The 11,144-nt window shown below is 50.8% G+C and overlaps 1 protein-coding gene across 1 annotated transcript in view; it reads left to right on the top strand.

The window, feature by feature from the left end:
• The window catches only part of LOC143284311 (uncharacterized), a 191,126-nt gene that overhangs the window by 98,271 nt on the left and 81,711 nt on the right, over positions 1-11,144 (top strand). The window contains exons 2-8 of the mRNA XM_076591017.1: positions 1,403-1,709; positions 2,835-2,966; positions 3,824-3,952; positions 6,342-6,663; positions 8,922-9,054; positions 9,863-9,997; positions 10,905-11,008. Coding sequence (XP_076447132.1) covers positions 1,403-1,709; positions 2,835-2,966; positions 3,824-3,952; positions 6,342-6,663; positions 8,922-9,054; positions 9,863-9,997; positions 10,905-11,008 — 1,262 coding nt within the window. The remainder of the gene's footprint in view (positions 1-1,402; positions 1,710-2,834; positions 2,967-3,823; positions 3,953-6,341; positions 6,664-8,921; positions 9,055-9,862; positions 9,998-10,904; positions 11,009-11,144) is intronic.

The raw sequence follows: 11,144 nt of genomic DNA, 5'->3' as shown, positions 1-11,144 counted from the left end.
CTTCCTTCACCCGTCCTTCCTACTTTCACCCCTCCTTTCCTTCCTTCCTTCCTTCCTTCCTTCCTCCCTTCCTTCCTTCCTACCTTTCATCGCCCTTCCTTCACCCGTCCTTCCTTCTTTCACCCCTCCTTTCCTTTCTTCCTTCCTTCCTTCCTTCCTTCCTTCCTTCCTTCATTCCTTCCTTCACCCCTCCTTCCTTTTTCACCCTTCCTTCCTTCCTTCCTTCCTTCACCCGTCCTTCCTTCTTTCAACCCTCCTTTCTTCCTCCCTTCCCTCCTCCTTCACCCCTCATTTCCTTCCTTCCTTCGCCCCTCCTTCCTTCCTTCACCCTTCCTTCCTTCTTTCACCCCTCCTTTCTTCCTTCCTTCCCTCCTTCCTTCACCCCTCATTTCCTTTCTTCACCCCTCCTTCCTTCCTTCACCCTTCCTTCCTTCCTTCACCCCTCCTTTCTTCCTTCCTTCCCTCCTTCCTTCACCCCTCTTTCCTTCCTTCCTTCCTTCCTTTCACCTTCCTTCCTTCACCCCTCCTTCCTTCTTTCACGCATCCTTCCTTCTTTCACCCCTCCTTTCCTTCCTTCTTTCCTTCCCTCCTTATTTTCTTCCTTCCTTCCTTCCTTCGTTCCTACCTTTCATCGCCCTTCCTTCACCCCTCCATCCTTTCTCCGCCCCTCCTTTCTTTCTTCCTTCCTTCCTTTCATCACCCTTCCATCACCTCTCCTTCGTTCACCCATGCTTTTCTACCTCTCTTCACCCTTCCTTCCTTCCTTTCTTCCTTCCCTTCCTTCCTTTCTTCCTACACCCCTTTTTCTGTACTACCTCCCATCCTTTCAGGATGGTATGCCAAACTTAGATTATGCTGTATACTTTTGGTCACATGGAAAGCTGAGCGCTGTGTGTTGGTTTCTGTTGTGATGTTGTTCATTGTTTGTATTGTGTGTCGCCTTGGGTCCTTGTGATGTGAGCCCGTGTCGTTATCTGGGACCACACAGGCTGACACACGTACTAACTGTCACACTGACTGACACACTGACTGACTGACACTGACCAACCAACCGACCGACTGACGGATTGACAGTGACTGACTGAAACGCTGACTGACACACACAGACACACTAACTCACGGACACACTGACAGGCAGACTGACACAGGGACACAGTGGCTGACAGACACACTGACACAGGGACACACAGACACACTGACTGACACAGGGACACAGTAACTGACATACACACAGACTGACAGACACACTGACTGACACAGGGACACAGTGGTTGACAGAGACACAGTGACTGACAGACACACAGACTGGCAGACACACAGACTGACACAGGGACACAGTGGCTGACAGACTGACACAGGGACACACAGTGGCTGACAAGACACACTGACCTGTGGTGGACAGAAGGCGGTGAGCGGCGCCATGGCGGGCAGCACGTGCAGCGGGACAGAGCTGCAGGGATCCAGCACGGTGCTCGTGCAGCCCGGACAGGACGGTGACGTCAGCACGGGGGACGGGGACGGGGGTGAGGAGGGGGAGGGGGAAGGCGAGGCGCCCCCTGGCGGTCACCACGCCATGGTGTTGGAGGGGGAGGAGGAGGAGAGGGGCCCGCTGACCAACAAGGCGCAGTTCCTGCTGCTGCTGACGTCCCTGGCGGTCGGCACGAGGAGCGTCATCCAGTTCCCGGCACTGGCCATGCGGCACGGGGGAGGTGAGTGTGTGTGTGTGTGTGGAGGGGGCGGAGGGGTGGGTGGGGCGGTCATGGTGGAGGTGGGGGTCGTGGTGGTGGTGCCTTGCGGCATGAGGGAGGTGGGTGTGTGTTGTGGAGGGGGGGGTGGGGGGGGGGTCATGGTGGTGGTGGTGGTGGTGGTGCCATGTAGCATGTAGCCCCGTGCTTTGAGGGCCTTCACGGTCACTGTCTGTATCATGCTGCCCCGTGCTTTCAGGATTTCACGGTCACTGTCTGTATCATGTTGTCCCGTGCTTTCAGGATTTCACGGTCACTGTCTGTATCATGTTGTCCCGTGCTTTCAGGATTTCACGGTCACTGTCTGTATCATGCTGCCCCGTGCTTTCAGGATTTCACGGTCACTGTCTATATCATGTTGTCCCGTGCTTTCAGGATTTCACGGTCACTGTCTATATCATGTTGTCCTGTGCTTTCAGGACCATCACTGTCACTGTCTACATCATGTTGTCCTGTGCTTTCAAGGGACTTCACTGTTACTGTCTATATCATGTTGTCCTGTGCTTTCAGGGCCTTCACGGTTACTGTCTACATAATGTTGTCCTGTGCTTTCAGAGGACTTCACTGTTACTGTCTACATCATGTTGTCCTGTGCTTTCAGGGCCTTCACGGTTACTGTCTACATCATGTTGTCCTGTGTTTTAGGGCCTTCACGGTTACTGTCTACATCATGTTGTCCTGTGCTTTCAGGGCCTCCACGGTTACTGTCTACATCATGTCCTGTGCTTTCAGGGCCTCCACGGTTACTGTCTACATCATGTTGTCCTGTGCTTTCAGGGCCTTCACGGTTACTGTCTACATCATGTTGTCCTGTGCTTTCAGGGCCTTCACGGTTACTGTCTACATCATGTTGTCCTGTGCTTTCAGGGCCTTCACGGTTACTGTCTATATCATGTCCTGTGCTTTCAGGGCCTTCACGGTTACTGTCTACATCATGTTGTCCTGTGCTTTCAGGGCCTTCACGGTTACTGTCTACATCATGTTGTCCTGTGCTTTCAGGGCCTTCACGGTTACTGTCTACATCATGTTGTCCTGTGCTTTCAGGGCCTTCACGGTTACTGTCTACATCATGTTGTCCCATGCTTTCAGGGGCCTTCACGTTCGTGTACCTGGTGCAGACGGCACTGCTGGGCTTACCGCTGCTCTACATGGAGATGGCCCTGGGGCAGTACGCCAGGGGAGGTCCCGTGTCCGCCTGGAAGATCACTCCTCTCTCCAGAGGTAGTGCTGGGACACTCCCACCCCCTGTGTGTGTGTGTGTGTGTTTCCTAGGAAATGTGTCTTAAACCTAAATACTACGAACATCCATCTCTATTGAAGTTAAGGTTGTTAATGTCTTTAAGCAATAGAAATGAAGTTCTTAATTTTTCCGTGTTCTTATATAAGTCATTAAAACTGAGAGAAATCGTATTAATTTTCGTAAAGGCAATCTAATGTAGCCTATGTTTCGTTGTCTATGGTAGTTTGCTTATGTTTCGTTAAACTGTATCATGTTTCAGTATACCCCTTCACTTGGGGCTGAGGTCTGAATGTGAATAAAACATTCCTATTCCGATCCTCTCTGTCTCTTTCTCTTTCCTTGTCTCTGTCTGTCTGTATGTCTGTCTGCCTCTCTCTCTCTCTCTCACACATCTACACACACACATCTACACACACACACACACACACACACACACATCTACACACACACACACACACATCTACACACACACACACATCTACACACACACACACACACACATCTACACACACACACACACACACACACATCTACACACACACACACACACACACACACACACACATCTACACACACACATCTACACACACACACACACACACACACACACATCTACACACACATCTACACACACACAAACACACACACACACGCACGCACACACGCACACGCTTGCACGCACGCACGGATCTCATTGAATATTGTTTGACTCCCGATTTGCCACTGATTTCAGTTTGATTTTGGATTTGGATTGCTCTCAGTTTATGCGGCACTTTGGTGTTCTGGTGGCAAGCAGCGTGGAGTTGATGAGGTCTTGGAACTGATTTGATGTGTGCAGGTCTGGCGTACTCCATGCTGGTGGTGACGGTGCTGGTCTTGCTGTACGGCAACACCCACACTGCCTGGGCCGTCTTCTTCTTCTTCTCCTCCTTCTCTCCCTCCTTACCCTGGTCCACTGCTGTCACAGGTGTGTGTGAGTGGGGGAAGCGGGGGCCGGGGGAGGCGGGGGGGGAGGGGGGGGGGGGGGAGTGTGTGTATGTGTGCGCGAGCGCGTTTCCCTTTCCACGCACCCTCTCTCACCACCTACCCACCGCATTCAAAGGTGTCCATCCACCCGAAGTTACCCCGTCACTTGACCTTTGGCGTGTCACCACGACGACTCTCATGTGGCCATTATTAATGTCCTGTCACCACGATGACTCTCATGTGGCCATTATTAATGTCCTGTCACCACTGTGACCGTCATGTGGCCATTATGAATGTCCTGTCACCACTGTGACCGTCATGTGGCCATTAGTAATGTCCTGTCACCACTGTCACCGTCATGTGACCATTATTAATGTCCTGTCACCACTGTGACCGTCCTGTGACCATTATTAATGTCCTGTCACCACTGTGACCGTCATGTGACCATTATTAATGTCCTGTCACCACTGTGACCGCCCTGTGGCCATTATTAATGTTCTGTCACCACTGTGACCGTCCTGTGGCCATTATGAATGTCCTGTCACCACTGTGACCGTCCTGTGACCATTATTAATGTCCTGTCACCACTGTGACCGTCATGTGACCATTATTAATGTCCTGTCACCACTGTGACCGTCATGTGACCATTATTAATGTCCTGTCACCACTGTGACCGTCATGTGACCATTATTAATGTCCTGTCACCACTGTGACCGTCATGTGACCATTATTAATGTCCTGTCACCACTGTGACCGTCCTGTGGCCATTATTAATGTCCTGTCACCACTGTGACCGCCCTGTGACCATTATTAATGTCCTGTCACCACTGTGACCGTCATGTGACCATTATTAATGTCCTGTCACCACTGTGACCGTCATGTGACCATTATTAATGTCCTGTCACCACTGTGACCGACATGTGACCATTATTAATGTCCGGTCACCACTGTGACCGTAATGTGACCATTATTAATGTCCTGTCACCACTGTAACCGACATGTGACCATTATTAATGTCCTGTCACCACTGTGACCGTCCTGTGACCATTATTAATGTCCTGTCACCACTGTAACCGTCATGTGACCATTATTAATGTCCTGTCACCACTGTGACCGTCATGTGACCATTAGTAATGTCCTGTCATCACTGTAACCGTCATGTGACCATTATTAATGTCCTGTCCCCACTGTAACCGTCATGTGACCATTAGTAATGTCCTATCACCACTGTACCCGTGATGTGACCATTAGTAATGTCCTGTCACCACTGTGACCGTCATGTGACCATTAGTAATGTCCTGTCACCACTGTCACCGTCATGTGACCATTATTAATGTCCTGTCACCACTCACCGTCATGTGACCATTATTAATGTCCTGTCACCACTGTGACCGTCATGTGACCATTATTAATGTCCTGTCACCACTCTTACCGTCATGTGACCATTATTGATGTCCTGTCACCACTCTTACCGTCATGTGACCATTATTGATGTCCTGTCACCACTGTGACCGTCATGTGACCATTATTAATGTCCTGTCACCACTGTAACCGTCATGTGACCATTATTAATGTCCTGTGACCGTCATGTGACCATTATTGATGTCCTGTCACCACTGTAACCGTCATGTGACCATTATTAATGTCATGTCACCACTGTAACCGTCATGTGACCATTATTAATGTCCTGTCACCGTCATGTGACCATTATTGATGTCCTGTCACCACTGTACCCGTCATGTGACCATTATTAATGTCCTGTCACCACTGTAACCGTCATGTGACCATTAGTAATGTCCTGTCACCACTGTGACCGTCATGTGACCATTAGTAATGTCCTGTCACCACTGTAACCGTCATGTGACCATTATTAATGTCCTGTCACCACTGTAACCGTCATGTGACCATTATTAATGTCCTGTCACCACTGTGACCGTCATGTGACCATTATTAATGTCCTGTCACCACTGTAACCGTCATGTGACCATTATTAATGTCCTGTCACCACTGTGACCGTCATGTGACCATTATTAATGTCCTGTCACCACTGTGACCGTCATGTGACCATTATTAATGTCCTGTCACCACTGTAACCGTCATGTGACCATTATTAATGTCCTGTCATCGTCTGTGACGACTATGGCCGTCATGTGACCCCTATGATTGTCTAGTGACCCCTATGACCGTTATGTGACCACTGTTGGTCTCATGTAAACACTGTTACCGTCATGTGATCCCTATGTCCGTCATGTGACGCCCTTGTCCGTCACATGACACCTATGTCCGTCATGTGACCTCTATGACCGTCATGTAACCCCTATGACCCTCATGTTAACCCCTATGACCGTCACGTGACCTCTGTGACCCCCTGTCCCCTCCTCCCTCCCCAGACTGGGCTGCCATCACCAGCAGCCTGCAGCAGATCGTCAGCCGGGTGCAGGACACCTACACGGACAGCGGCGGCGCGGGGCCTGTCTCTGGCGCGGGGAGTCCTGCCGGCAGTGCCTGGCACCTCCCCCAGCCCCTGCACCGCCACCTCCACCTGCCCCAGGCCCTCAACGCCACCAGCACCACCCTCGCCTCCCTCCTGCAGGCGGCGGCCCGGGGCAGCAGCATCAACGGCAGCAGTTGGGGAGGACCCTCCAACACCACCAGTCTGGCCGGACTCTTGGAGCGATACCAGCACACCTTCTATGCACAGCGTTTCTTCTAGTTAGTGCCACTAGGCTTCATCCTCGTCTCTTCCATCTGTCTGTCTCTGTCTCTGTCTGTGTGTCTGTCTGTCTCTCTCTCTCTCTCTCTCTCTCTCTCTCTCTGCCTTTATGTGGTTCGCGTTGTTTCTTTTGAAATGGGGAGGGTGGTTGTCGTGTTGTTTGTGGTGTGTGGCGATGGTGTGGTGAGGTGTGGTGTGGTGTGGTGTGGTGTGGTGATGTGTGGCGGTGTGTGGTGTGGTGTGGTGATGTGTGGCGGTGTGTGGTGTGGTGTGGTGATGGTGGTGGTAGTGGCGCTTAGAGCTTGGTCTGTGACCGAGGATAGGCACTATATAAGTATCCATATCAACACGATCAAGTGCAGCCTGTGGCGTGGTGTTACAGGGACAGCAGCGGGAATGAACTTCCTCTTTCGCTCCGTCAAGTCTCCGCACTCAGCGCTTTCAAGTCTGGCCTTAAAACCCACCTCTTCCCAAAATAGCCTCCCTTCCCTGCCTCTTCCTTGTCTTCAGTTTCTCCATTGTTAGTTATGCGTGCGTGTGAATGACTGGTGCGAAAGCGCTTTGATTTGCCTCTGCACAAGATTCAGCGCTATATAAATAGCAGTAGTAGTAGTAGTTATAGTAGTAGTACAGCGAAAGAGGATAGGTGCTACATAAGTATTCATCACGTGAAGTCTGTAGCGTGGTGTTACAGTGACCAGAGGACAGGTAGTGTATTGTGTCGCGTGGTGTTACAGTGAGCAGGTAGTGTATTGTGTCGCGTGGTGTTAGTGACCAGAAGACAGTGTATTGTGTCGCGTGGTGTTACAGTGACCAGAAGACAGTGTATTGTGTCGCGTGGTGTTACAGTGAGCAGGTAGTGTATTGTGTCGCGTGGTGTTAGTGACCAGAAGACAGTGTATTGTGTCGCGTGGTGTTACAGTGACCAGAAGACAGGTAGTGTATTGTGTCGCGTGGTGTTACAGTGACCAGAGGACAGGTAGTGTATTGTGTCGCGTGGTGTTACAGTGACCAGAGGACAGGTAGTGTATTGTGTCGCGTGGTGTTACAGTGACCAGAGGACAGGTAGTGTATTGTGTCGCGTGGTGTTACAATGACCAGAGACAGGTAGTGTATTGTGTCGCGTGGTGTTACAGTGACCAGAGACAGGCAGTGTATTGCGTCGCGTGGTGTTACAGTGACGAGAGGACAGGTAGTGTATTGTGTCGCGTTGTGTTACAATGACCAGAGGACAGGTAGTGTATTGTGTCGCGTGGTGTTACAGTGACCAGAGGACAGGTAGTGTATTGTGTCGCGTGGTGTTACAGTGACCAGAGGACAGGTAGTGTATTGTGTCGCGTGGTGTTACAGTGACCAGAAGACAGGTAGTGTATTGTGTCGCGTGGTGTTACAGTGACGAGAGGACAGGTAGTGTATTGTGTCGCGTGGTGTTACAGTGACCAGAGGACAGGTAGTGTATTGTGTCGCGTGGTGTTACAGTGACCAGAGGACAGGTAGTGTATTGTGTCGCGTGGTGTTACAGTGACCAGAGACAGTGTATTGTGTCGCGTGGTGTTACAGTGACCAGAAGACAGGTAGTGTATTGTGTCACGTGGTGTTACAGTGACAGGGGACAGGTAGTGTATTGTGTCGCGTGGTGTTACAGTGACGAGAGGACAGGTAGTGTATTGTGTCGCGTGGTGTTACAGTGACCAGAGACAGTGTATTGTGTCGCGTGGTGTTACAGTGACCAGAGACAGGTAGTGTATTGTGTCGCGTGGTGTTATAGTGACCAGAGACAGGTAGTGTATTGTGTCGCGTGGTGTTACAGTGACCAGAGGACAGGTAGTGTATTGTGTCGCGTGGTGTTACAGTGACCAGAGGACAGGTAGTGTATTGTGTCGCGTGGTGTTACAGTGACAGAGGACTGGTAGTGTATTGTGTCGCGTGATGTTATAGTGACCAGAAGACAGTGTATTGTGTCGCGTGGTGTTACAGTGACCAGAGGACAGGTAGTGTATTGTGTCGCGTGGTGTTACAGTGACCAGAGGACAGGTAGTGTATTGTGTCGCTTGGTGTTACAGTGAGCAGGTAGTGTATTGTGTCGCGTGGTGTTACAGTGACCAGAGGACAGGTAGTGTATTGTGTCGCGTGGTGTTACAGTGACCAGAGGACAGGTAGTGTATTGTGTCGCGTGGTGTTACAGTGAGCAGGTAGTGTATTGTGTCGCTTGGTGTTACAGTGAGCAGGTAGTGTATTGTGTCGCGTGGTGTTACAGTGACGAGACCCTGCAGGTGTCCGGGGGCCTGGAGGAGGTGGGAGGTGTGCAGGTGTACCTGTGTCTGTGTCTGCTGCTGACCCTCACCCTCACCGCCCTCACTGCTGCCTGGGGACCATCCTCCATGGGCAAGGTCAGTCCTTGTCTTGACTCTTCGTGCTGTTCTGTGGTCTTTCCCCTGGCCTCTGTCTTGACTCTTCGTGCTGTTCTGTGTTCTTGTCTCTGTCTTTCCGCTGGCCTCTGTCTTGACTCTTCTTGCTGTTCTGTGTTCTCGTGTTCCTTGTCTTTTCCAATGGCCTCCGTGGGAAAGTCAGCCCTTGTTTTAGCGCTTGTCACTCAGCACACAGTGAGTTGGGGAAGCGACTTCGAGAGGATAATGTGTGTGTGTGTGTGTGTGTGTGTGTGTGTAAAATCACGTCGAAATACCACTTATTGGTACTTTGTTCATGAAAACCACCCTTCGCTTTACACTTTCGGGGGTGCGTGCGCGCGCGCGTGTGTATGTGTGTGTGTGTGTGTGTGTGTGTGTTGAGTACTTTTGTTGTAAAAGCCTGTGGTATGGCACTGATTGTTATGTGTGTGATTTGGCTGGAAACCAGTGTGATCACGCGTGAAGCGTTTTGAACACATTGCCATGGTCAGCAGCAGTGCTGTGCAGTAATTACATGACTAACTAATTTGCTGTGGGTGAAATATTAAGCAGCAGATGCCATGAATATAAAGACATTTCTTCTGCCATGCAGTAATACCCAACTACTTTAACTGTAGATGGAATCTTAAGCAGCAGAAGACATGAAAGGCATATTTTCATGTTTTTAATTGAGAGCAAAACGCTGAAAATCGCGACCTTTGTTATATTAAGCGGTACCCATGTGACTGAGACATTGGTTGAAGTGATGTGGAATGACTAACACGTGCGTTTCCCTGCGGGCCGCGTTCAGGCGGCGTACTGCACGGGAGTGTTACCGCTGCTGCTGCTGCTGCCCGCGCTGGGTGCCACGTGCTCTCTGCCAGGCGCCGTGCTGGGACTGCGAGCCTTCCTCACCCCGAGGTGGCCGGAGCTGGCCAGAATACAGGTCTGTGTGCTAGTCCTTCAGGGGATAGTGATGGTGAGCTGGCCAAAATGCAGGTCTGTGTGCTAGTCCTTCAGGGGATAGCGATGATGAGCTGACCAAAATACAGGTCTGTGTTCTAGTCCTTTAGTAACCTTTAAGACAGTGAGCTGGCAAAAATAAGGTCTGTGTTCTAGTCCTTCAGTAATTTGTAAGACAGTGAGCTGGCCAAAATAAGGTCTGTGTTCTAGTCCTTCAGGGAATAGTGATGGTCAGCTGGCTAAACTACAGGTCTGTGTTCTAGTCCTTCAGTAATCTTTGAGATATTAATGGTGAGCTGGCCAAAATAGAGGTCTGTGTGCTAGTCCTTCAGGGGATAGTGATGGTGAGCTGGCCAAAATGCAGGTCTGTGTTCTAGTCCTTCAGCACACCTAGGTGGAAATGTTTGACAGCAATATATACTTCCTTGTCGTGACGTAACAGGTGGTATTTTTTTTTTACAGCAATATACTTTGTTGTCGTGACATGGCAGGTGTAAATTAAGGTGTGTGTGTGTGTGTGTGTGTGTGTGTGTGTGTGTGTGTGTGTGCGGTGTGTGTGTGTGTGTGTGTGTGTGTGTGTGTGTGTGTCGGTGTGTGTGTTTGTGTGTGTGCGGTGTGTGTGTGTGTGTGTGTGCGCGCGCGCGGTGTGTGTGTGTGGGTGTGTGTGTGTGTGTGTGTGCGGTGTGTGTGTGTGTGTGTGTGCGGTGTGTGTGGGTGTGTGTGTTTGTGTGTGAGTGTGCGGTGTGTGTGTGTGTGTGTGTGTGTGTGTGTGCGGTGTGTGTGTGTGTGTATGTACGGTGTGTGTGCGGTGTGTGTGTGTGTGTATGTACGGTGTGTGTGTGTGTGTGTGTGTGTGTGTGTGTGTGTGCGCGCGCGGTGTGTGTGTGTAGGTGTGGTGGGACGCGGCCAAGTTAGTGCTGAACAGCTATGTGTGTGGGACTGGTGTCATCATCTCTCTCTCCGCCTGGGCTCACTTCCACAGCCAGTGCTTCAGGTGGGGGCCGCCTCCTCTCTCACTGGGCCTCTCTCTTTCTCTATTCCTTTGCCTCCGTCTGTCTGTCTCTTCATTTGTCCGTCTGTCTCTTTCTGTCTGTCCTTCTGGCTCTCTGTCTCCCTTTCCTTTCAGCATT

Source organism: Babylonia areolata, chromosome 7 (genome assembly GCF_041734735.1).
Source record: "Babylonia areolata isolate BAREFJ2019XMU chromosome 7, ASM4173473v1, whole genome shotgun sequence".
NCBI classification, from domain to species: domain Eukaryota; kingdom Metazoa; phylum Mollusca; class Gastropoda; order Neogastropoda; family Buccinidae; genus Babylonia; species Babylonia areolata.
The sequence above is the reverse complement of the archived record's forward strand: the minus strand, read 5'-3'. Positions and strand labels throughout refer to the sequence as shown.